Source organism: Hypomesus transpacificus, chromosome 10 (genome assembly GCF_021917145.1).
Source record: "Hypomesus transpacificus isolate Combined female chromosome 10, fHypTra1, whole genome shotgun sequence".
NCBI classification, from domain to species: Eukaryota; Metazoa; Chordata; class Actinopteri; order Osmeriformes; family Osmeridae; genus Hypomesus; species Hypomesus transpacificus.
In genome coordinates this window covers 7,944,777-7,971,730 of record NC_061069.1, presented here as the reverse complement: position 1 = coordinate 7,971,730, position 26,954 = coordinate 7,944,777, and the positions used below count along the sequence as shown (strand labels likewise).

Sequence of the window (26,954 nt, the reverse complement as noted above, 5' to 3'; positions counted from 1 at the left end):
GCCTGTCGCTTTAGACCACCCATCATGCTCAGGGCCATGAGCGTCCCACTCTCTCCTCGGCTGGGGAGAGTGAGGCATGCTGGGTATCTCATTCTCCTCCACGCAGGGCAGAGAAGATGGCTGACAGAGAAGTCATGTGATGTCAGCATTACCATCAACAACAATAGGTACGTTCGACTTCATGCAGCGCCGGCGGCGCAGACAGTCGGCTGCAGCTGGCTGACTTGAAGCAGTGAATGCCATTGGCTGCTTCAAGTGCATGAAGTCGAACACACCTAGTGACATCATCATGAAATACACACACCACCCGTTCTGGTGGAGGGAAGTCACACCCACCTGCCGCCTACAAGGGGTAAGGAGGGCACGAGGATGGGGAGTCCCAAGTCGGGGCAGACAGGGAGGTGTGGTGCTGGAAGACAGACTGCCAAGCCCAGAGCTGCAGCTATGGGAGGAGGTGCTGGGGGAGGAGCCTGACAGAGAGGGGAGGTAGTGTGGGAGGGTGGGGGAGGTGGTCAATGGGGGATATGGGAGGTGATATGTGGATGGGAGGAGAGGGAGAGGAGAGGGGGAGGGAGCACCAGGGGTTGGTGAAGAAAGTGGACCCACTGGACCAGCAGTGCCCAGAGAACACAGAACCCTCAGCTCCTCTATGTGGACTCTCTGGGCCTCCACTGTCCTGTGCAGACTGCAGAGATCAAACCACACATCACAATAACACACATTGGCAAAAGTTGAATATCAACCAAAGCTAGGGTGACCACCCGTCCCGCTTTGCCTTGCACCCCACAGAAAATCGCATATTGAGAAAATGTGCCGCATTTTCATCAGTCTGTTGGTTTTTAATTATCATATTCAGAAAAAATACGTGCGTTCTTTTGCTTTTTTAAGAAAGCATTTTGTTTATTATTTTTGCGGCAAAGTTTTTTTTCCTATATCGCTGTTTATTAAGTTAGATAGACATTAGCTTATATAACAGTTTCTGGTTAGGTTTTAGTGTGGGTAACTAACATGTCCCACATTGTCCCACACAAACGTAGTAATCGTCCCACATTTGGTTTGTTTGATGGTGATCACCCTAACCAAAGCATGAGAGGTTAATGGTTAACCTGAACATTAAGGTAGGCTTGAGACCTCCGTCATGCTGATGGAAATGCAGAGCTCTTTAGAGATGTACACAACTCTTGTTCTCACCGTTTATTCTCACGCAGTAGCTCTGCAATCCTCGAACACAGGTGCACGTTGCCCTTCCTCGCGCCACTTAGGACGAACTGGACAGCCAACGACGCGATCTGCCTATCCTCCTCCATATCCCCAAGGTCTAAGTTTTGAAGAGGTTTTGTATAATCAGAAGTCATGCGGGAAGAACTATCCAAACGAAGAAATTAGTTGTATTTTTTCAAATGACTACGAGGCGGTGTGGAATGTCTTCCAGGTTTAGTCCTACCTGTCCTAGACGTGGTGCATGAGTCTGGATCCAAATCTAATGACCTCGACTTGCTTCTGGCCTTGTCCCTTTCTTTCATCTCCATTTTCTTCTAGTTTAATTTAACTTAAAATAACACTAGATTTTCCTTCGGATTTGTTAGGCTACTACTCTTAGCCTATTGACAATCATGTTCCCAGTCAGGCTTTGCGCTTTGGTTGTCCCTGTTGTTAATTAACCGTACGTAACCTGTGCGTAAACTAAATCGAGAAACACCCATGATTCGTATTGGATCAGATTTTTTTGAATTAGGAGGGAAAAAAGTAAGGCCAACTATCACATTTAAGCTTGGCCCACCCAAATCTCGCCAGATCCAGATTTTTTAATGTTTAAACCTTAATACCTTGTTTAAAATGATTAGGTCTAAGAAAACTATACACACAAAATAACGTAAAATGCCATTGATTTTATTGCTGGTACATGTTAAGAGACGGTTGTTACACAGCGACATCTTGTGGCTGTACAGTATCAGTCTTCCGTTTCAGTCATGCATGAGGAGACAATATTTTACTGTCTAGCCCTCAAGAACCCAGCCACAACTCTCAACTTGCCCTCTTTAATGTCACTTAAGACTATAATCGAATCATCATTGTGTAATTTTGTCCTCTGTAGCGTGGTCATCTACTGACCACCATTCCCACACGGCAGACAAAGGTGTTTGAAGTTGGTTCAGAATTATGGTGCATAGACATACATGGGGACAAACATGCCTAATCATTTCATAACACAAATGTGGTGCAAAAAAATGCAGATTCGTTCATAACTGAAACAATCATAAATCCATTGAGCAAAATTAACATTGGAAGGTCTAAGATAATCTAATGGTTATGATCTACAAGTAGGTAGGTGTTATAAAATAAAAAGGTAAAGCACAAGAAAATGTCTCGATGAAAGAAAAGCCCCTTTTTTATCTTATTCTCATCCCCTTTCTGTGTTGGCAAGTGTGTAGGACCCAGACAGTAGTCAGTCACATGATGAAGACTTCACCTAACCTTTCTGCTGAGTGGGACAGTAGGCTATCTTCAGCTATAGTTCTAAAATTACTCAGTAAGAAACTCAAACTGTGCCGCATGTCGGATGACCCCATTGCCTCTTGAGTAGACCTGCCTTCTGTCCATCCTGGCTAAATAAATATGAGAGGAGGAGACAAACAGAAAACCCAGAGGAAAAATACAGAGGGATAAAACTGTATGTATAGTGTAACTTCCTTCCTGTGTTACGAGGACGCTGCTGTCGTTTCCGTGGTGGCCGGTGACTCCGTGGTATCCGTGGGAACTGTTTCTGAGGCCACCGCAGGCTCTGTGGGGGTGTCGGGGCTGACCTCTGCACTGAGGTCACTAGAGGGCGCTGTTACAGTAACTTTGGAATCAGGGATGGAAACTGAAGCGGCTGCTGCTGAGGGTAGTGTGACTGCTGACGGGGTGAAGGCTACCCCCTGTGGCAGGAGAGGGAGATGGGAAGGCAGTACGGTAGGCAGGGTGGGCAGAGGGGCCAGGCCAGGCAGGGTGGGCAGAGGGGCCAGGCCAGGCAGGTTCAAGGGTGGGAGTGGGCCCAGCGGAGGGAAAGCTGAATGGGAAGAGCAACAACTCTCAGATCCCATATACAAATCTCTCTCAGCAAACCACCAAATATAAATCACTGTGGCTCTACTGTCAGATTCTCGCTGTGTGCTTACCTGTAGTTCCAGGTGGGGGTAACCCAGCGATGCCAGCTAGTGACATGGTGCTGAGGTCTGGTAGCGTGAAGTTGAGGTTGGGGAGGTTAGTCAGGGGGGGCAGGCCACCTGGGAGATGCATCAGACCTAACAACAAGAAACAGGAAAAGGGACATTTAACAATCCTCCCACAGGACTGTAATGAGGATGAGCTCATTACAGAGGATGAGCCCCCCCCCCCCCCCCCCCCACACACACACACACACACAGTTTAAAGACATATGAGTGTCATATGACTGTGTGAAGCCTCCACCTGGTAGCGTGGTGGCAGGGTTGAAAGTGGTCGATGCAGGGTTCAATGGGGTTAGGGGGCTCAGGGAGGGGCTGGTGGATGTGGGCAGCAGGGGAATGGTGGGGAGACCTGAGAGAGAGAATAGAGATAGACAGGTCAGCATACTAAAAAGACAAATGATTATATCTATGGTATCATTGTGATTTAACAGACAACTAATTATACTGGAGAAATGCGATACCTGTCTGAAGCTCACTTGGAATGGTTGACAGAGCTGAACTGATTGACAGGCCAGAAAGAGAATCTTCCAGGCCCGTGGGAACTGCAGGAGGAGGTGTTACAGCAGACAGCTGAACCTGAGGCAGAAAGAGAGGTTGTTAAAAACATTCATGAACCCCATTACCACAGCTTGACACATGCTGTGACTCGTATGCAATAATGGAGGGTTTCCATTAAGAGTGGGCACCAAAAACACAAAAGACAGCCATCAGACACCTAATATCTGTTCTACCAAAACATGTGGACAAATCATTCCAGAATGTTGAATTTACAGTGACAGGATGTGTGTTGAGGGTGGACAGACCTCAGTGAATCCATCCTTCTGCGGGCTGACTGGCTCACTGGGAAGGTGACCAGGGAAGCTGATCTTCTTCCCTTCCTCGAACGGCCTGGTGGGAATCCTGTGCAGATATCCGTACCCAATTCCACATCCCAGACTGCAGCAAGACAGACATGGGTCAGGTATGGGTGACGGGTTGTGCGTGGGAATTTGTGTGCGTGTGTGCGCGCGCATATGTGAATACCTGCCCTCCCCTGCCCAAGCACTGTTGGGTGTGATGACCACCTCTCTGCAATTGTCTGTATCAGTGTTGTACACATAGAGCTTCAAGCCTTTACCCTCATGGGTCTCTATCAGAGAAAACAGGTCCTCTGACTGAAAGAGAGGAGACAGGATGGATTAAGGGATCTAAGGAATACTTTTCCCCTTAGAAACCAGTTTCACTTGTTTGTTGGATACTTGTTTCACCTCATTCATGACCGTATCGGCTCCTATGATGTAATCAGTGTGTGGCCGCAGACCAGCCAGGGCTGCAGGAGAGTTAGGCTCCACCTCCTGATACGACAGAGAAAGACAAGAGGCCATTCTTAGACAAGTCTCAGATGAAAGACATCTCCGTCACATAGGCATTATCTACCGACAAATACATTCACATTATCAATGACTGAAGTTAACTCACCAGCACATGCCAGACATTCTCATTGGCTCCCTCGAAGCTGCAGAAGCGAATGGAGACGCCCAGCAGACCTTGGCCTCCCCACATGTTGCTAGGGGTTACGGTGGACTCCCTCAACTCCAGGGTCTTGGAGGAATAGACCAACATCCTGACTGGCTTCTCAACGCTGGCTTTCAGCAGGTCCTTCAGTGTGTCATTATCTTTGTTCTGGAGAACATGTGCAAACTTAGGAAACACTGTAAAAGTTTTCACGATGACCTGACACATAGAACAGGTGAAGGCAAAAGCTTTGGTCATCAGATCTTTAGTTACTGCTAACTGAAGTGAGGCAAGCTGTCATGCCAAACTTTGTTGCAGAAAATGTATTTTATTTAAAAACCACACTGACATCAGATTACCCTTTTCACTTTCCATACAGCCTAATGCTTACCAGTCTAGTGTCGTTGATGGAGACGATGAAGTCAAAGAAGGGCTCGAGCCCTGCTCTGTGCCCAGGCGAATTCTCTTGGACCTGCATGGAGAAGATACTTTAACCAGCTAAGTACCATCATCACAGCTCGGTGAGTAGGCTTTGAACAGTAAAATAGCTATCAAGCTAAATTGAACGCTTGTATATACGGAAATAAATTGTGTACACCACTAATCTAACTACCAACCACGAGCTTGAATTCATAACGTTATTCCTCTCTGGCAACAGTGAGTAATGATATGGCCCACAGTACGGTGACAGACTAGCCCAGCAGTACTGGTGGTAGCTAGTGGTAACGCAAACTCAGGCAAGACTCCCTAGCTAGTCACGCTTGCTAGTTACTGTTGTTACCCCGACTGCCCGACTGTCTGCAGTTGTAAGAAAGCCTGTGTCAGTACTTTTTCATCTATAAACACCTCCAATTGTACATTCTGCAAAATGCTGAATGGTTATCAGCAGTACGTAGTGTTCGCTCGACGCTCAGAAATAGCTAGTCAAGCTAGCTAGCTCAATATTTGCCGAGCGTACACAGTTGGGCCACAGAGCAGATCCATCCACGGCCTCTTTCCATACTAGCTAGCTACTGTATAAGTAGCTTGCTATATTCCTTGCAATACGGATGGAGTGTACTGTCCAGCGTAGTTAGCCTAGCATTGTTCGTAATCATAGCAGTTAGATAAATCTAGTGGCAGTACTACTAGCAAGAGCTAGATAGAGCTAAACTAGCTAATGTAACAGCTAGCTACAGTAGTATCTCACAAATATATGATCATAATAAGCACTAATACTCACCCGAAGAACATGGTAGCCTTCGGACCCTCCTCCCGGTATCTCGACACTTTGTGATCCCCCCATGACAACCCCGGTTCACGACGTTTTCGTCCAATTTTGTCCAGGTAGCCAGCTAGCTGTATTGCTTTCTTCGTTTAATTTGCCAGCTCCACGTCGCCAGCTCAAACGGAGCAGCTGAGCGCAAAACGCAGTGTTGTTACGACGTGGCACTAATTCCCGGAAACAGGAATGCCGCGAGTTTGAATCTTAATATTAGATCTATGGTTTGACTGAAATAAAAATGTGCTCCTGATTTAGAGGACATACGGTTGTAAATCAGAAGTAACTCTCCCCTCTATTTCTGTCCTGGTCTTTAGATTGAAAAGCTAGTTGTTTACAATACATCGCATCAGTGTTTGGGACCTCATAAGCATAAATAGGGGACATTTTTCTTTTATTTTGACTGAAGAAATCTTACTTCTTGTAGCTTTAAATGTTGGGATTAGGGATAGTTTTAGGGTTAAATTTCTAGATACATTTTTGTGTTATGGTTAGAGTTATGGTTAAGATTAGGAATAATCTTAGGTCTAGGTTTTTGGGGAAATAATTTTGAATAGCAATTAATTTAGAGTCCCCACAATTTTTTCGACGTTTGGGATGGGGCCAACTTCACCTAAAATGACCATACGTACATGTGTGCGTGTGTGCGCGCACGTGTGCGTGCGTTGGTGGGTGTGTATATGTAGGGCATGAGCAAGATACATCAATGAATGAGAAGATAAGAATGAACTCCAGTAACAGGCAAACTCAATTTTTTTATAGACTTCTTTCATAGACTTTATTAGAGATTAGAGACATTGTATGCGAATTAAAGTGCCTGCTGAAACCTCCATAGGATGAATCTTTTTGCTGATGGCTACACAACTTGGTCACATTAATCAGTTATTGGTCACATATAGTAAGTATATTATCATACACATTATTTATGTAATTGTGCAGTTTACATATGTGGTCCCTAGATACCATAAATACATTTAATACATCTGTTTCTGTACTGCAATACACACACATTTACAATGGAGAACAGAAGAATATTGTGCAAACATCATCAATTAGAATACATTAAACTTTTTTTCTGTACCTTGTATAATTTTTTGTGAGTTCCTGAATAGTGACAGTGCATGACACAATAAATATATTACACTGAATATATCAAGAATAAAATTGATCTAAAACAATCCTTTCCTCCAGCCACTAGGGGGAAGTACATTCCAACACAGAGCCTTAACAGCCCTGTGCTTCTCACAAAACAAAGGACTGGCTGGATTGCCAGATTGTTTAAATGAGATTATAATCTCATTGAACTGTCAATCGTATCCCCTCAAAACATTCAGTCTGAAAGACCCCCCTTCACAAGAGACACTAAACAGATTGCACTACGATTAAGGATAAATAACATTTGAGATGCATCTCATATATGATCTTGTACCTATAGTCGTTTTAAATTAAGGGTTGTGGATTGCTTCATGTTTAAATTCTCTTTCTTTGGCTGCCAAATTCACAAAATATTTTCTAAGTGTTAGACACACTTAACACATTACATTGATAACATATATAAATGTTTACAAAGAAAAAAGATACATTACAATTAAATATCTGACTCTTTAAATTCAATAAATAAATCATTCTTGTTTTAAGTATGTAAAGAGGTTTATATATATATATATAATATTTAAGTCATAGACAACATATGTGTGTTTGGGACATTTGACAGCTGCATTCACCAAATAATTTTGAGGTGCTGATCTAGTTTGCTTCTTTAAATTAAGTGAAGTGTTTAAAAGCATAACTCACCAAGGTCCAACTGGTTTCTAGAGACCGTTTCACTCTTACACACACATTGTTCCTTTGTTGTTAGCTCTGAAAACACAGTGCTGGGATACATCACAAAAAAATCAACACTGTTCCACACACACGTACACTTTCTTCATTAAACACGCATTATAGTCAGGGGTTAGTGTTGGGAGATGGGAGATGAGTTGGTGCATTTATATATATACACAATTGAGCACCAATGCATAATACTGTTTTCTCCTAGTACACATAGTACATACGCAAATCATCACAAATGATACTGTATAATCTGTGCTTTCATCATCTTAAATGATCATTCACACAGAGACACACAGGCACACACACACTTCTTTCTTTATCTTATCTGGTACTTAGGGGGTTCCTACTGTTAAAATGATGACCCCCGGGAGACAGGAAACGCACACACAACACAGGACGCTACTGCACACATGTTTATAACACGCTAGTAACAAGCTAGTCAGAGTATCTATTCAGGTTAGGGTTTTCCTATCCTGCTCAGTGAAGGAATTGTTTAGGAGAGAACTTGAAATTGTTAAGCAGAGAACCCAAGTGGTTCTCATGGTGGTGAGGAGGTGAAATCCTCAAGGTGTACAGACAGAAATGTGGCTTAGAATGTGCTAATCTATTATTAGTTTTATCAGGTATGCACGGTTCAGTTTGTAGCACAGTGAACATTTGACACCTCTGGAGAAGGCCTTGGAAATAGCCAGGGAATGACCTTCAGCCACTAGGGCTGCAGTGATTTGGCTTCTGTCTACAAGTCGTTCCCTAGCCTCTCAATCTCGTCGATAAGGAAGTCGATGTCTGATTGGGTGGCGGCAGGGTTGGAGACGACCATACGGAAGAAGTTGACCTTCTTTCCCTGAGGCTGGTAGCCCACCATGGTTGTCCCAGACTCCATCATCATCGACTTGATCTTGGGCGCCACCTAAAATAAAGGGGTTGTTTTATTTGCATAATTTTCATTGTCTATATAATTGTCATTTTATAGACAATTTTATAAGCATTATGGTATTATATCGTTATATACAAATAATGCTCTTAAGATATATAGTCAAAGAGGCAGAATGACACGTTTCTGGTTGGTTTCTGGATTGACAAGTGTCTCACCCTGTGGAGTTTCTCTCGTCGCTCCTCACTGGGGGGCATGCCTCGCAGGCTGGGTGGAATGTACCAGAAGCACACATTTGTGTGCTGGGGCTATGGGGAGAGTGAATACACACACTTCAATATCTCCTGGAGATAGTGTACAGTGTATGCAAAGGCAGAATGGAAGGAGGCAGGGAAAGGGAGACAGCCACTCACCACTCCTTCAAACACCATCTCGTATCCCTCCCTGTTCTTGATCTTGTTGTAAAGGTACTCAGACAGCTCCAAGCACCTGTCAATGTGCTGCTCAAACCCTATTGTGCCCTGTGGGACCAGCAGAATGTGGCTGAGTTTTAAGTAGTAAGAACTGTGGATTTCAGCTGTGTGTGTGTGTGTGTGTGGTAAGAGGCTTACCTTGGCCTTCCACATGAGCCAGAACTTGAAGATGTCGACGTGGCGGCCGCATTGAATGGCCTTGTCCCCTGTGTCATAGGTGACATCATACTGTTTGTCTGGCTGGAAGAGGTAGCCTGCACACATGGAGTTACAGCCCTCCAGAATGCCCTGCAGAAGACATTCATACAGTGTAATGTTAAAGAAAGTGTGTGTGAGTGCATGTGTGTGTCTGTAAGTGTGTGCGTGCATATGTTTACTCACCTTCTCTCTGACTAAGATGGCTGAACACTGTAGGGGGACACCCATCATCTTGTGAGGGTTCCAGGTGACAGAGTTTGCCCTGCAAAAACAAATTGATTTGATTGCACAAAAGCACATAACTACAGTAGGTATGTCGTGTATGTGTGTGTTGTGTGTGTGTGTACATACCTCTCTACACCGCTAAGCTTATGCCGATGTTTCCTGGACATCAACAGCCCACCTCCCCATGCCCCCTGCAGAGACAGGAACACACCGTTAGGAACACACACTGAGTGTGTTTAGCACCACCACACACACACACACCAACTACACACACTACTCACATCAACATGGAGCCACAAGTTGTACTTCTGACAGATGTCAGCAATCTCGATGATGGGGTCAAACGCGCCATATACAGTAGAGCCGGCTGTCGCGTTCACAAACAGTGGAACATAGCCCTGCAGTAAAGAGAGACCACATGTGACAAACAGAGAGGGAGAGAGGCGGGAGACGAAGAAAGAGAAAGAAAGAAACAGAGAGGGAGACCAAAGAGGATGAATACAGACCTTCTGCTTGGCATCAAGGATCTTAGCCTCTAGATCTGCTGGGATGACCCTTCCCCTGTTAGAAAGACGGAGAGAGGATGTGATTATTTGTACACTGTCTTTTAATTACAGTTATCTTGGGTATTGAATGGGCTGCATGAATGCACCTTTCATCCGTGCTCAATAAGATGACGTTCTCAGAACCAAAGCCAAGAGCTGCTCCTGCCTTCTTGATAGAGTAATGGCTCTGTAGGGAATGAAATACACCTTACAATTTACATCTGGCATAAAGAAGTACATATATTAGACATATGAACATGATTCAAGCTAATTTACTGTATTGGAACATGGACAGTTGAGCATTTTTCGAAAAAGCTTCCATCAGCACAGTCATTATGGATGTGTGAGTGTGTGTCCCGTCACCTACATGTTCTGACGTGAAGAGCACCAGGCGGGGAGCCACAGACATGCCCTTAGTCTTCACCTCTGGATAGTACTTGTAGCGAGCGATCATCACACTGTACATGTTGGAGATAGCACCCCCTGTGGAGAAAAGGGGGAAGGTCGACACCCTGGATGGCACTGGCAGAATGGCTGGGAGACCTTGATGTAATAAAGTACACACACACACACAACACTGACCTGGTGAGAATATGCCGTCCCCCTCCCCTGAGGGCCAGCCAACCATCTCTATCATCTTCTTGAGAGTCAACTGCTCCATCAGTACAAACACTGGAGCAATCTCATAGGTGAACCTGCAAGGCAGATTGTCAGGTCAGACTGACCAATACATCCATTCACAACATCAACCCATATAATGATCACTGTTAAATCCATGAATTAATAAAGAGCCGCTCCATTATCAAAAACAAAGACAATATGTATAATTGTATCAAATTCTCCTTTTCAACATCCTTTAGTCAAGTCTGTCTGTCACTACACAAACTATGTAGCCCTGGCGGACAATGAGTTAAGCTAATTAAAAACGGTCTCATATGAGATATAAAACAGACATTCATATTTAAATCTTTTAAAACTTCAGTCACCGGTTTAATTAAAAGCACACAAAGCTCTGATGGGTATCTGTCATTTCAGTCGGTCTGAATGGAGTGTTCTGATTTGATGGCTGACTGAGTGTGTGTGGGTGTGTGTGCACAGGAGGGCATGCTAAAGAGAGATAAGAATTGCTATGGTTCCCTGCATCAGAAAATGGAGGGAAAGAAAAGAAGCCAGAGGATGGTAGATGGGGGGGGGGGGGGGGGGTTGGGGAGCACATTTTTTTTCTTTAATTGAATGATTTTGTAATTTCACTAAAAGGCTGAAGCAATTTAGAGCACCATTCCATTGCCCCCTACCTAAATAAATAACACTTTAAGAAAATGGCTATTGTTTGCAGAAAGCCCTGTTTAATGCCAATACTCCAGTAAAGGTAGTAAATCGTCACCAGCTCTAATGCTAGCTTGAATGCTTGCTAGCTTACCCACTTTTACTTCCCCCTCCTACCCCTGCTATTCACCCCACCCCCTTCTCAGCACCTCCCTCCCAGTAGACCACCCGCCTGTACACCTCTGCTACACCCAGTGTCTAATAAGGACAGTACAAACCTCCATCACGCTTCCCCCCAGACACCTCCCCACACACACACACCCCTCCACAACTAGCATAGTCCTCCCCCAGTTCTTTCTCTCTTCTGTCCTCCCTCTATCCAGGTCTACTTTACAGGACGCTCTGTTTCCAGCTCAGGAGATGAAGGGAGTGTAGGTTGAGGTGGAGAGAAGAGGAAAAGCTCATAGTGTGATGGGAGAAGCAAGTGAGAGAAAGAAAATGGGTTGAAAAAGAAAAGGAGAAATAGATGAAAATATAGTCGAAAGGATGCAGAAGGGGAGGGGGGGAAAGGGGGAGATAAAGGAATAAAACATTAAAAAAAGAGAACATTGAACACATGTCCATGGCATGAGACAGGAAAGTATAACATAGAATACCACATTTTAGGACTAATGATCCAATCCAATGCTCATAGATTACATATGGAAAATCCAGTATACCTCATATTCCACACAAATCACACAGAGTAGAATACATCGAGTCCTTGTTCTACCATCTAATATGCCTTAAACTGGGTTCTGGCTTCAATAGAACCAGAGCATCTTTTCATGTTCCTGACCTCTCGCACAGTCATTTCATGCTGTAATGACAATAATGGAGATCATTATCAAAATCAGAGCCAATCATTGCTCTTTTCAGGGTGAAAATTACCCTTCAGTCACCTGCCTCTCCCACAGGACAGGCCCCTAAATGCCCTTATTATGATCATCAAGGGCACTGTGTGTGTGTCTGTGTGTGTGTGTCTGTGTGTGTGAGTGTGGGAGTGTGAGCGAGCAAACAAGCGTGCGTGCATGTGTTAATGTGTCCGTGCGAGACTAGCCAACCCCTGGCCCCCACCTCCCCCTTGTGAATCTGAGGACCATTGACTCGGTCTGTGTCCACAGGGACAATAGATGGGGAATGAGAGATCTGCAGGGAGCTGTAGCAGCCAGGGCCACGGTATGACAGGCTCCTCAATGTTGCCGTCGGCCATTGTGTGTCAGTGTGGGGCCCAGCTGGCCTATCTGCTAAGACCAGCTCACAATGAGCCTGCAGTCAATGGGGTGGAACCCTATCTGCTGTATCTGGGACAGGCAAGGCGGGTGTGTATATGTGTGTGTGTGTGGTTTTGTGAGGATTTTTCATCCCAACATTAAGTTTTTCTAGGGGGGTTAAAGTCAAAGACGAATCAGGTCTGACATTCAATGTTTTGCAAGTATGTTGTAACTCCAGGAAGGTCTGACTGTCCATTTGCCTGTTCAAAATCAAATCTATTCTTCGAATAAAATTAATTGTCCTGTCTGCTCTCTGTTAATCTATTGTCCTTGTGTAACCTGTCTCTTGTGTGTATACTAACTTACCTAGTCAAGCAATATCTAGCACTTGTTACAAGTGTGAAACTGTGATGTGTGACTGTGTGTCTGGGGGGGGGGGGAGGTTATGCCCTCTATCATGTAACTGTGAGCTCTGATCAATATGCAATCTAACCGGCCCTGCGGCTACACTTTTTGGTGGTGTGCATGTACAGTATTCAGGCCTGCTGTTCAATACAGCCTCTGTCTTTGTACACTACAAGTTGTGGCCAGTCCATACAAATGTATATAACTGCCCTTGGCAGCCATGTTGACCCTCGCGTAGGGAACACTTTAAGGGAGCCAGACCAAAGTAGAACTAATGATTGATTCTATTTTTGTATCAAAGAGGAAATCCCCACGTCAATCACAACCCATTTCACAAACATGGGAAACATTCCATACAACACAACAGCCCCAATCACTTACATGTTGGTGTTAGCAGTAGAGGTTAGCCATTCTCCAGCCAGACCAATGATGTCAAGCCCTGTGGACAACTGGTTAAAGAACCGTGGGTGGCCTGGTGGGGGTAGAGAGAAAGAGAGAGAGAGGTTGTGAGATTGCAGTCTTTTATTATCAGAAATAGCTGCAATAATGACATGCTCTCCCTCCTTTGAAAACCATGTTAATATTTTCAGAATAATGATAACAATTCCTGTCAACTACAGGAACAATATCCACTGATATTGTCAATTTGGTATATAGGAATGTATTATTTGTGACACACATGGAAGATTGGGCAGTATACTTGAATTGATTATTTTATCATTGTCATGTATTATACAACGACGTTGCTCTATAATACGTAAAATATAGAATTTCTTTTTTTTTTTTACTGACATGAAGCAGGCGAGTGCTTCTGTTCTGTTGGTGGATATTTCAGCACCACGGATAGTTCCACAGTGTAGCCAAGCAAAGCTGCGGCACTCAATAAATACTGTGACAGTAGTTTCTTCTCACTTAATGTTTCTAAATGACCAGTGAATTAAGCTACAGGTATATGGTTGCAACTTGATATAGTCCTTCTGTAGGAAATAAACCCAAGGGACAGTTTGAATGTTGTCGTTCCTAACAGCGTGTAACAGCGCGCACAAGCTTGCATCCCCTCAGGCGATACTTGCTTTAATAAGAGGGAAGGAGAGAAAGCTGTCAACCGAATCACCGGTTACACAGTCCGTTATTGGGATGGGATGTAGAGCTGAGAACAATGACCGCCATATAAAATGGCTCAGGAGTATATAAGTAAGCATTAGCTCTTTTGTAGTTATCTGAAGTTAGGCCTATCAAAAATCCACATAATTCGGCCCAAACACCAAAACAAAAATAGGATATCACAGGCTAGCCTGCATTGAAAATAATTGGGCAATTATTCAAAACGAATTCTTTAAAAATGAACATCAAATACTTTACATCTGGAAAACTGGATGAGGGCCTGTATGCCCTCATTTAAAAGTTAATCAATATGCTTGATCAAATGATCACCGGTGATTATACTTTATGTTTCGATATATAACGATATATTTCAGTATATATCGTTTTTTGTGTTTTGGCCTACCTGTTCGCACGCCATACTTAAGAGTGTCCCGGCAGTCAACGAGAATTTGCTCGAGCGACTCTGGCTGGTCAGAGAGCTCAAGGTTAAAGCCTTCCATGCCCTCGAGGAGCTGGTGCGGGTGGTGAAAATCCAGGACCTTGGTGGAGCGGTCAAACGTCTTCCGGACGTAGTTGGTGAGAATGTCGACCACTTCCAACATGAACTGCATGGTGGGCTCCTCTCCATTTTTGGCTGGCAGTAAATCTGTTGGAAGCAGACCATAATAAATATGTGTTCAAAGGAATTAAATCAAAGTGTCATTTGTTTTTGTTTGAAAAAAGGTTATAGGAAAAGGGAAAGGTTTGTAATACTGAAACTAAACTCGGTTAGGCCTATCCATGACATATACATTTTATCTCCATTTGATTATATTGACAGAGAGCAGAGACAGATCATTTTACCATTAATTTAACTTGAATCAATCTTGTTGGTCTGCCTCTTTGAAAACAAAGGATGGTAGAAAGATATCAAATAAATTCTTACCTCTCGCGAACAGATTGGAAAAGTCGGTTTCTGTGCGGCGAAAGCGCGCATCCCGGTCACTGTTGTCACAGGAAAGAAGGTTCTTCTGGCCTGCAAGCCTCCCCTTTTCCTCAAGGCTGTTGTTCTTCTGTAGGAATCCTAGGGTGTTACATTGAGGGTCGTTAGAAGAGGGGCAAGAACGGTTATTACTGCCCATCACCACAATTACTGAGTGCAATGGTTTGCACCTAAACGTTTTCCAATGTAGTGCAGATGAAATGAATGTTCCAGTTTGACCATCGAAAGCAATTCAACCACATCCACTCTCCCAGACTATCCCTATGAGTGGGTAACTTTTTGGATCAATTTAATAACGAGTACTGGTGTGTGTGTGTGTGTGCGCGCGCGCGCGTGCGCGTGTGTGTCATGTCCACTGCCCTGCCCCGCCCCAACAGTATCCAACTAATTCATGCGACAGAAAATAAACACCCAAATAAATCCAGCGATGATCATCTTCTGTCCTCACGAATATTCACGCCTGAGTGAAAGGTGCCCTGCGGAATAAAGGCCCAAAGCAGCCTATGGGTCTCCTGATTGTGCCAAGGGATTTCATGAAGTCAGATGTCTTCTAAATTTCTGTTTGTCTCGACCAGCAACAATATACAATATATTTTGTTGTTTGCTTAACTCTTTCTAGGCCTTGGCTATACATTTCCGTAAAGCCCACACCAGACACACCAACGAAACGAAATAGCCAAGGTATTGATTTGTACATAGATTGCCTAATGGAATTGTAAACTAAAGCACTATCAAAAAATCGCGCAAATGCTTGATTGTTTATCAATTCATTTATTTTCCATTTGAAATCGACCAATTAGCTATTTTGGCTTTATCTCGCAATATTGTTTAAAACACACTTTTTTTTAAACCAAACCATTACCAAACCAAAGTACTCTGTTCCACGTCCTATCAACGTCATTTAAATCAGTTAGGCAACCCCTTGTCCATAAGGATATAAAAGCCATGTCCATATATAGGCATTGCATTGAAAGATATATGATAGAAGCTTTAAATCGATCTATCTAGATAATACATGTTTTGGAACGGAAAATGTCTGCTCAACTTGTTTGTTATACCCCTTGTTTCCCCATATTCCACAATGTTATGATATGAAGTGGTGAGATTGTAGGGACACTGCAGGTCTCCAGGGGGTCTCTGTCGCGCTTCTCGAGCCCTAGGGCTAATCGCTACTGACCTTCGAAAGATGAGAACATCGAGTGACAGTCATGGACGTCCCTTACGCTGATAGGCTACTATCACAAAGCATGCATAGCCAAAGAAGACGTATAGTAATTGTTCTTGTGTCTAAAAAGTAGGTTACCCTAGACATTTTGAAATCTTGTATAGTGTAACTAAGGCGACAGGTTGTTAACTAAGGCGACTGGTGACAGAATTGTATCTGTTATGAAATGATTTGAATGGGCCTAACACTTACCACATATCTTCATCCCCAGTTTCCGAGTACATCCGTGCATCCACGCGTCATAGGCTAAAACAGAATTTTTGGGGAGATGCTGAGTGTACAACAACGCTTATCGGATTATGCCAATGCAATAGCTTGATTGGGGTGAAAGTACTAAAGCGCTGGATGGGAGTGGCGAGCGAAGGCATGAGGCAAACTGGCAGCCCAGTGAAATGCAAAAGCGGTCTCTTTGCAGGGTGTGTGACTTTTTTATTGGGGCATACAGGTTTCCTCGCCATTCGAACGGTTACGAGTCCAGTCCAATCAATATAAGCCATCAGAGGGTCGCACGGCTAATACACGCTGGCACACACCCGGCCAAGGGGAGGTTTGGAATTAACACCCGTGAAATGAGCTCGTGGAAGACGGCGGAAATTAATTGGGTGAAACACAGTATGTGACTGGCAATGTCTGGCCGGCCGGACAGGTTTAACACAAAAACAGAAGTGCCACTCTTTTTCCTCCCACCTCGTTCTCTCTCTCTCTCTCTCTCTCTCTCTCTCTCTCTCTCTCTCTCTCTCTCTCTCTCTCTCTCTCTCTCTCTCGCTCTCTCTCTCGCTCTCTCTCTCGCTCTCTCTCGCTCTCGCTCTCGCTCTCGCTCTCGCTCTCTCTCTCTCTCTCTCTCTCTCTCTCTCTCTCTCTCTCTCTCTCTCTCTCTCTCTCTCTCTCTCTCCCTCACACACACACACACGCAGATAGGAATCTTATGCAGTGAACGTAACACAAGCACGGGCAAAAATGCAATAGCGAAGAGAAGACAGCAGAATCAGAAAACAATGAAACAACTGACAGAGGCAAGGCTACAGTAAACAAATGGAGAAAAAAAATATTTTGGAAACTATTTAGGCTAATATATGAATAAAGGCATTATTGTATGATTCAGTGGGAAATCTGATCTGATAAACTCAAGATGTCGCTCAAGCCGGGACTCGAGTAGACTTTTACCAATAGGCTGTGTAGGACAACTCAAGCCGCCTCACTCTGCAGGAGTGAGATGGAGCGTGTCACAGAGATAATTATATCATCCAAAAGCAGAGCAAACTCAGACAAAAACACTTAAAAATATGTTACATGGACACTGATATTCTTCACAAATAATGATACTGCACATTTAGGCCATTGTAGCCTACAACAGCCTAACGTTGGGGCCTTTAGTTGTATACAATTTTTTTCTTCACCATTATCTTCAGAACCTGCGGATATACGATTGGGGGATTGTTTTTACAAAAAATTATGTAATTTCAATCAAGAGAATGCTAATGCAGCAGCAGGCCATTATCCACCACTGACCAAAATATGGCCTATAGCAGCATTATGCCCCCATCCGTCCACCTGGTCTCGAACGTTGCTTCCAACCTCACCTGCTGGTATTTTACGGATCCTCGTTGAACACAAAAGACAACCTTGTCTGCATAATCACAGCCCCGAGAAGATACAATAACCCGCTATTGTCCTAATTGTGCTGGTGTGATGGTTCTCATTGCAATGGGAGCCACTTTACGAATAAATTGGACAGTAACCTTTTTTGTTGTTTTGCATATAAAGATGGCATTCAATACAAACATCAAATGAGGCCAACATTTAGTTTTTTTTAAACCCATGACATCAATAAAAACGACCACTGAAAAACGTAAATTGTAAAAAATAAAATAATTATTGGCTCAGGCAGCGTAAATAGGCTATCAAATCAGGTCAGAATATTTTAAACCAAGCCAATATTAAATTTAACAAGGAGATATACTTTATTTATTGCAGGCTTTTACTTAAACGTAGTGTCCAAACAAATTAGTCTTTTAAAACATTTCCTACATTAATTGTAGGCTAATAGTTTACTCTCAGATGTCCGCTTCAGTACGCCGTTTCTCCTCGCTACAGTGGAGGTCTATGTGGCAGGAGGTGCGTTTCTCAGCGCTCGCTGCTGATCCATTAGACAGCGGCAGGCAGCTGTGATAGCTCTGTTTTTAACCCGAATGATTAACGACGGCACACACAAGTAAATGGCCTGGGTGATAGACCATTTTTAACCGTCAGAGATGGAGGGAAAGGAGACTTGGTAAGGGAGGGTAGCCTACTTGTAGATGGAGGTCGTAAATTGGCTGAGTTGGGGTCTTGGTCCCCGCCGGTGGCTGTCGGTTCGGACGTGGCCATTAGTCTTCTTTTATTCCCGCGCGCTCCGGGACTGCTATCTGATCCTTAACGGGAAATATCTATCCGGTTACTGAAAACAAACGGCCCAGAGTTAGTGTTGCCCCTGAAAAGCACATCAATAATGTATATCAGATTAATAATAGTATCACCTCTAACGAGACAATTTCCTGAGAAATAGTTTAAATTTCCTTTATCATGGGTAAGTCTGTCTAGAATCAGTGGCCTACATTTTAAGGTTAGCCTTTGCCAGACTATAAAGGTGATGAGGCAATAGACAATGATGCATCGTTTAATGCTGTAATCTGCCTCACCGATTGGAACAATTTATTCTCGGACGTCAATCGACAGGCGAATTTTGCCGGAGAGATGAAGCAGTGACAGCACAGTTTGGGGACAATTTGTCTCGTGCAATACCACACACACTCAGGCTTGCAGCCAGATCCCTGTCACTAGCCAATGTGCTTTTTGAGATGACATCTCGTGCATTTAATTGTGCTATACTTCAAATATTCAATTCTGACAGAATTGATGGGTACAAATGATTACAGGAAAATTATACCTGCCTAATCTTTTGAACCTATTTACGTACATTGGATGTAAACAGGAGTAAACATTTTTATATGTTTTTAAATCTCAGATCTTTGTAGGACTATGAACACTCGAGGTGCACACCAGGCTGTAAAGTCTGTTTAACAGTTTCATAAAATCGCGGGGATGTCTTCGTCACTGTCTTTGAATAAGAAACATTCATCAAACTAATGAATGAATCCTGACATATTTAACTAATAAACATATTAACAAGTTACATCAATCTAAACGTCTCCTCAGCGATAAACTTAGGGCAATTACAGCAATTAGGCTGAGCCACAGGTCATTTCATTATTTCTTCCTGCATTCATATTCCAACAGGCTTTTAAAAAGCCAAGGTAAACTGTGGACACGCTTAATGCGGCAGCTTTTGCATAATAATAAAAATAAAGTACAAGTGATTTTGAAACATGAGTGAGTTTGGACCAAACGGTCGCGACTGCAACGTAAAACATTTGTTTCCTTACCGTTAGGGTGCACAGGTTGTTGTGTCCAGAGTAAGGTAACTGTAGCATGTACCAAATATTAGACTTCAGTTCTGCATCCACCAACGCTCGACGCGAAACAGTCCAGAGCAACGACAGAGGAATACCAATAGAGCGCGTAAAATTCCATCCACCGACGCGCGAGTGACCTTTTTTTTCCTTCAAGAGTGTTTTATTTTTTTTATTTGAGCGCTCCAATGGTCCTGTTATCCGCTATGCGTGCAAATAAGCGTGAGTCGCAGCATTACCTCTCTATGACGCGAAATGAAGCGTACTGCTCGTGACAGTCAGGGTCCGATATATTTAGCACCAAAAAAAAGAGAGAAAAACTGTCAAAATTCAACAATATACGGGTCCCGCTTACTGTTTATACGATGACTCAACGATTCTACAGGTGTAGGCTACTTATCGAATTAGCTTAACATTGACTATTTGGAATGGCAGGATCAGGATTCAACTGATCTTATGAAATAAGGTAAGTAGCACGTTTTCAAAGTCTCACCCAAACTTCAATTTGTTCCCTTACGCGACAGCTTCATGTATATGTCAATTTATACAGCATATGTAGCTGTAGCCTACCATTCGAAGGGAATCGAGACGTCTAATCCATTTAACACCAAAACCTTTGAAAATGCATACAATTTATTTGCGTATCATTTTTTCTGACATTCAGACGAGTCGATGTAATCTAAAAAAGACTGGAGATCTATTCTCAAATAAGTGTTTAGAAACACCAAGTATAGCCTCGGGCCTACGTCAATAAATTTTTCATATATTTTCATCCCAAAGTCAATCTGGAGACAGGGATGTGTCTTTTGGATGCTCAAGTGACGACAGAAACCACGCATGTGTGACGTGGAACAGATTGCTGGGGCGTGTGTTACGTGGGTACCATTCATTGATTAATAGAAAATTGTGCATAGCAGTTACATAGCATGATGGTGATATCACTATAGTTTATCTTTATGCACGGATTACATCCTAAATTCAACAGAAACTTTCCATGATATAATAGTACTCAAGAGGCCAGAGGTATCAGGATAGTGGAGTTTATTTACAGACTGAAGAGCCAATGCTTTAGTGACAGAATAATGAGGATATACTGAAGTGTTGCACACAGCTCGCTGGAGCCCTAAACCACACATTATGAGCTGAGTGAGAGGAAAAAATTCTCAGGTTAAGAGAAGGAGAGTCAAGACTCCAACTCCAAGACTAGACTAACTGGGTAACATGGCAACTGGTGATGACTAAGGGGCTAGGTGAGAAGGTGGGCATGGTTTGTGTCTCCTCCCCTGCTTCTCATCTTCTTGTTCTTTCTCCTCCTCCTCCTCTGATGAAGATGAGGAGGAAGATGTGGAGGAGGAAGAGCTGCCTGTGCTCTGAGCTGACTTCTCTTCACTTCCCGAGTCCTCTGAGTCATCTTCGTCACTGGAGTTAGAATCATCATCCTCTTCATCACTCGGGTCTGCTGCCTGCTCTAAAGGAACAAGCCCCCAGGTCACAGCCCGTTACCCCATGTTGTTAAGCATGATTGAATAAGACACATTTTTGTCTCATAAGTTTTGTTCTGAGTGTGTGTGGAACTCTCTCACCTGTCAGCAACTTGTCCTGGATCAGCAGGAGGAACTGTGTGGCCTCTGGGTTCTCTGGTTCATAGATAAGAACTGGAAAACAAGCAAGGAGAGTCTCATGAATGGGATGCACACTGTGGTGTTGGAGAGACAAGGAGAAAAAACAAAAACAAAGTATGAAACACATACTCATCTGACACAGTTTCTTGGCCAGAAGGTAGTCTTTCTCCATCACAGACTTGAGAAACTACCAACAAACACAGATACCAAATCACTCACATAACTGTCTATGTACTGAGAAAAATCACTGATACATTTGGCCCAGTAGTATGCAAATTCAAGTTATTTATAGCCGACAAATTGCGTCATGGAATATTAGGTTCACCTCAGCCATCAGTTCAAGTGGAGCTTGGTACCCTTCACCCTGCTCCTCTTCCTCAGTGCAGTCTTCCTCTTCCTCTGACTCCGGGGAAGGGATGAGCACTGCGGGTGATGGCGAGGCACAAATCTGTTTTCCTGCATCACAACCCAAGACGATCATCATTTTCACTACCAACAGTAACATCCTCAACATGTGTGCAGTTCTGTGTGCTACTATGTAGAACAATGATAGTATTCTATTATGTGTCCTGTTACATTATCACCATACCTATTGTCTGTGATTTTGACTGCTTTGGGCTGCTGTTATCATTCCTGTTAGAGACTTGATTGGAGAATACAGTGACTCCTGCTTTTTTCCCTATTCTGGAATCATCAGTGATGTTAAGACACTGGATGTAGTTGATATTTAGAGCTCTTACTGCTGTAGACTACACAGTGAAAACACGTATAGGCTACAGTCTAGATACCACTTTGGTACTGACCCTGATATGCTCTCCCTGGATTTCTCTGGAGCTGGCTCTATGAAAGATACACAAAAAAGGATCTCTGAATATAGACATCAGGCACACCAACATGTGTACAAAGTGAAAGCTAACTCTCACCTCCTGAAGACAACACGTTCCGTGCTACTGGTGGACCATTCTGAAACAGCAATGGCAGATTTGTAGGAAATACAAGGAGTCTTGGTACAAAGAGCCACAGATGACTTTTACTGTATTCCCTATGTCAACTATGATCGTCACTACGTTGCAAAATAATCAGTGTAAGTGCATTGATACCCACCTTCATAGAATGTGTTACAGCAGTGACAGGTTGGCTCCTTCTGTTAAGACATATTGGTTTTCAGAAGTGTATTCACTCTTATCCAGCAACTGACAAACCATGTGAACTTTGACTCCTTAGAATATTAATATAAAAACTAAGATTTGAAAAACAAAAAATGCCAGTGTCTCACCGAGGATAATCAGTGGGGGGCTTTTCTCCAACAGTCTCTGGAACTACAGTCACATGACCTGTTTGGCAAAATTCAACACAGCTCCATCGTTGTGCACACTATCAAAATGAAATGCCAAGAGGAACAGAAGACTATACCTTGTGGCCCGGGGGGCTCAATGCATGCAGGGGACATCTGTAAAGTTTCCTATTGGCAGGTGTATCATACAGTGTATAGTGAGCATTAAACAAATATTACGAAAATATATATATACAATGTTCAGCTTTAAGCAATTTGAGAAAGTTTAAGAAATGTTGAGAGACATTAGAATTTAACAGCTTACCTGTTCACGTGGTGTTTGCTTTGAGGACCTCCCCACACATTCTAATCTGAAGATACAAGTGCAGTGACGTAAGCAGACATGTAGGCTAGAACTGGGGCCTACTAGTACGAATACCACAAATACAAACCCCACTGCTTCCCCTCAATTCCAATACTAGACTAACATAGTTGCATCTTTACATGAAACGTGGATGTAGCATGTATGGCAATTGCTACAGTTATTGAACGTTATTCTGTCACTAATACGTCTCAATAAATAGTTAATGCTACTTTGTAACAAGTTCGTAGCTAGCTAGAAAGACACGTTTAATGCTAGCTAGTTCTAGTCCGCTCACCTGCTCATGTGTGCAACTAGAGATTTGCCGACAGAGTTTGTTTGCAACAAATAATTTGTACTTCAAATATTTACACGATTCTTACGATTTACTATATTCCTTTATCTTTCCGACCCACAAAATAGTTAAACCACCTAGTTGTTGTGGCTAAACTATAACCAGTCAACAAGCTGCACACAAAATGAGAAGAAGACACAAACTTGCGTCTCCATGGCAACGAAGCCCCTCCGCTGTTCAGTAAAGCTCGCCTTCAGCCTAGTCCCCCATTCTCTTATTCAGATCCTTTCTTCCTGTCATTAAACCGATCGCATTTTATCTATGAATTAGAAGTAACTTCAACAGTATTTGTGCGTTTACGCAGTTACTTGTAACTATGTGTATCGCACAAGGAAATAGACAGAGGGAGAGAGAGACATACACTCTATCTTCCTCTATGATAGAGGGAGAGATTATCTGGGTCAATTTGGTCTCACCTCACCGGTCGGCAAGGTCCTGCCATATCTTGCCCTCTTAAGCTGGTCAAGTACCCGCTGTCTCTCTAGATTTTTGTTAATAATTGACTGTGGAGGAAGAACTTGGTAAATTGAAACATGTCTAGCTTGCTCAAACAGACAGAGGTAAACACATTTGATTGACAGTCTTGCAAATTATTTGGGGTGAAACAGACTTAAACCCAATGACAGTTGGGTCTGCATCTCTGGCCTTACTGCCTGCCAGACAACCACCCAGTCGGGCAAGGAGTGTCCTACTCAACTGGGATGGCAACATGCCCCAAATAATATGTTGTATGTAGACAAAGAAGAGGTAAGTAGGTTTCTCTCTCTCTTTCTATCCTCCCTCTCTCAACCCCCCCCCCCCTCTCTCTCTCTCTCTCTCTCTCTCTCTCTCTCTCTCTCTCTCACACACACACACACACACACACGGCAATTACCCAAGGCACTGGCCCTTAATGCTGAGACAAAATGCTCCTTTGGGATACCTCTCATGCATGCTGAACCATGTGTGTGTGCATGTATGTGTGTGTGTATGTGTGTGTGTGTCTAGACCATCCTAGTATTCTTGTCAAGACAGAGAGCACTTAGGAACCAGCTCACTTGAATAAGGGAGGTATAGAGTGTTTAAAAACCCTGAAAGAGTGACACTCAGTGGAGGGGCTGGGTGGAATGGTGTTTAGTGTCTTTGAATGCCATGATGAAATGACAAAAACAAAAACATAGCAAACAGGAATCCAAAACTGAAAACTTCAATTTACCAGTGTTGAAATGCCCCTCCAAAAACATATTGCCACCTTGATGCCCAGTGCGTTAGGCAGATGGATGTAACTCAGCGGACGCACACGCACACACACACACACCTGCCACAGACGGTTGGTGGGAAAATATATTTGAGACAGACGACATGATAACAGAATCATTTCACACTCCACTGAACCACCCTGTAGCCTGTGTATGGTAGTGGGCTTGTGTGTGTGCTTGATGGTAGCTATGGTAAGGTGCCAGAGACTACCTTTCACTAAATCACATGCCAGAATCCATTTTGATACTGTGAATAGAAACACATCAGGAGAGGGAATACGAGGGGTGTTTTGTTGTTGTGACATCACAATGTCCAGCTCACCGGAATCTATATCTCTGTGACAGAGCTGTGTACTGTAGTTACTGCCACCAAAACTTACATACAGAAATGAGTTCGACATAACAATGAACAGAATCCTGAAGAAAAAAAGATCACGTTTGAGACGTTTTGTCACGACAAATTGATTTTGTCACCAAAAAACAGCGTTTGTGTCCGTGCGTGCACATGTGTATTTGTTTCGACTCTCCTCATGCTTCAGAGCCCTGGCAGAGGGAAGGCTAATTGCAAATGCAAATTGCAATCAGAGGAACTGATTTGAGAGAGAGAGGATAATTACCCCATTATGGCTAGTGTCATTGTGTGTGTGTGTGTGTGTGTGCTCTTACCAAGAGTCATGTGATGACTTTACCAAAAGACTACGTGATTTTGTAGACAAATAATTAAATATCAGCTAAAACAGAGCAGATATGCTACTTTTTCTGTGTATTCTGCTGCCTCTTACCCAGAGGAGTGTGGCCTCTAGTGGATGACTAAGCTGTGGATGCCTACCCACATGTATTGAGAGTGAAGGACTAGCCAACATTAACATCACTTAACGCATGAGCCTAATACTGAATATGATCGGACAGTGCGCTTTAATATTGGTTCAGTACATTGAACTTAATGTGGTGTGGAAATCTATTGACTCATTTGCTTCAGAAGGCACCGAGGAAAGTGCATAGTCTATTTTCTTCACCACAAATTGCATAGGAACCATGCTGCTGGAAGCCAGGTCTGTTTAGCTCTAATGGCTCCTATTCTGCACGTGTGTGTAAGAAAGAGATAGAAAGAAAGAGAGAAAGAGAGAGAGACAAAGAAGGAAAAGAAATAAAGAAAAGGCAAGAGTTATTGTTTCAATAACAAGTTGAGTTTTTATGTGTTCTCATTTAGAGGCCTATTACACTTGCAGTCTTGTTTCTGTCCTTGTAACATAGGCTAAGGGGCTTTTGGCTAATCTGAATATCATTATAGAAGCTTTGCATATAAAAAGAACTCTGTTATGGTGAGTGACTTTTGCCCCGGGACACCCATTGTGTGTGTGTTTGATTTTAACATGAGTGAAACGGATAAAGAGTTCTGTCTCATTGAATGTTAGACTGTTATTATCCACAGGAGTTGTCATTGTTATAAGCTCCATAAGCGCTCTCTCTCTCTTCACTCTCTTTCTTTCTCTTTCTGTCTTACCAGACTATACCTCCCCTCTGTCAATTTATCATTCCACTGCTCATCTACTCTCTTCATCTCTTCATTTTCTGTCTCACTCCGTCTCTGTCGTTCCCTGTCTTGTCACTCTCTTCTCAATCCCTTTCTCTCGTTTCAAGGCGTCTCCTGCCTGGAGTTGCTGTTCTTCACCAGTCACACAGTTATATACATTTTAGGTTGCTTCAGGGTTTTATATTACATTTGAATCATTTCGGTGTTTTCAGGGTATTCCCTTTATTGGTAAAAAGCTCTGAAAAATGTAAATAACACCATTGTCACGAAGCAAACTAGGAACATAGAGTAAGAAGATGGTGGTGATAAATTATGTTTTTGCAACAAGACATAATGAAAGCTAACTATTCTGGATGCTTCGATGCTAAACTGGAATCTTGGGATTTTAACACGACAGACAAAATGACACACACACCCCTGGGGTACACACACATCCAATGTGTTTATGTATGTCTGCCCCCCCCCATCACTCTTCAGTGCGCACAGGGTGACGGGGGGACAAAAGCTGCTGACAAGGAAAGAGAAAAACATCCTCATTCTCTTCTTTCTGCTCCTCTCCTGCTCTCCCTCTTGAAGACATACATGATTTGGCCATTTGAGTGACAGGTAAATTGGCCCTTTGAAATCACTCGAGGGACAGAAAGACTAGTCCAGGCACTTGGCCTGCATCCTTGTATTATGTCATACGTCATGTGGGCATAGCAGTATCACATCTGCTTTAGGTTACCATAACACTGGGTATCATCAAGAAAATCCTGTCAGCACTATAATGAAC

The 26,954-nt window shown here is 43.2% G+C and overlaps 3 protein-coding genes across 5 annotated transcripts; all 3 read right to left on the bottom strand.

Annotated features, from left to right (window-relative positions):
• Nucleotides 1–1,874: 1,874 nt before the first annotated feature.
• On the bottom strand, nt 1,875–6,273 carry gorasp2 (golgi reassembly stacking protein 2). Of its 2 annotated transcripts, none has more exons than XM_047027933.1 (10): nt 5,926–6,273; nt 5,095–5,175; nt 4,668–4,871; nt 4,457–4,543; nt 4,233–4,363; nt 4,013–4,145; nt 3,686–3,785; nt 3,451–3,558; nt 3,159–3,284; nt 1,875–3,049 (listed from the first exon to the last, which is right to left on the bottom strand). In XM_047027933.1, exons 1-10 carry the CDS (start codon nt 5,986–5,988, stop codon nt 2,700–2,702), a joined length of 1,383 nt encoding a protein of 460 aa, XP_046883889.1. In that variant the 5' UTR covers nt 5,989–6,273; the 3' UTR covers nt 1,875–2,699. The 2 variants fall into 2 exon arrangements, with proteins under 2 accessions (XP_046883889.1, XP_046883888.1); XM_047027932.1 differs by having other exon boundaries at nt 3,671–3,785; nt 5,926–6,271.
• Nucleotides 6,274–8,383: 2,110 nt separating this feature from the next.
• Nucleotides 8,384–20,333, bottom strand: gad1b (glutamate decarboxylase 1b). Its single transcript, XM_047027981.1, has 17 exons — nt 19,770–20,333; nt 18,639–18,784; nt 16,540–16,593; nt 15,066–15,203; nt 14,544–14,786; nt 13,418–13,508; nt 10,695–10,807; nt 10,480–10,595; nt 10,220–10,299; nt 10,074–10,128; nt 9,849–9,965; nt 9,694–9,758; nt 9,526–9,604; nt 9,283–9,432; nt 9,085–9,192; nt 8,890–8,979; nt 8,384–8,707 (listed from the first exon to the last, which is right to left on the bottom strand). The coding sequence occupies exons 2-17, from the start codon at nt 18,712–18,714 to the stop codon at nt 8,534–8,536; spliced, it is 1,749 nt and encodes a 582-aa protein (XP_046883937.1). The 5' UTR covers nt 18,715–18,784; nt 19,770–20,333; the 3' UTR covers nt 8,384–8,533.
• Nucleotides 20,334–20,821: 488 nt separating this feature from the next.
• On the bottom strand, nt 20,822–23,568 carry erich2 (glutamate-rich 2). 2 transcript variants are annotated; one of them, XM_047027973.1, is made up of 12 exons: nt 23,351–23,527; nt 23,017–23,062; nt 22,832–22,880; nt 22,695–22,752; nt 22,523–22,562; nt 22,342–22,381; nt 22,222–22,258; nt 22,008–22,102; nt 21,744–21,874; nt 21,548–21,605; nt 21,380–21,451; nt 20,822–21,259 (listed from the first exon to the last, which is right to left on the bottom strand). In XM_047027973.1, exons 1-12 carry the CDS (start codon nt 23,356–23,358, stop codon nt 21,243–21,245), a joined length of 651 nt encoding a protein of 216 aa, XP_046883929.1. In that variant the 5' UTR covers nt 23,359–23,527; the 3' UTR covers nt 20,822–21,242. The 2 variants fall into 2 exon arrangements, with proteins under 2 accessions (XP_046883929.1, XP_046883928.1); XM_047027972.1 differs by having other exon boundaries at nt 20,824–21,264; nt 23,351–23,568.
• Nucleotides 23,569–26,954: the final 3,386 nt, after the last annotated feature.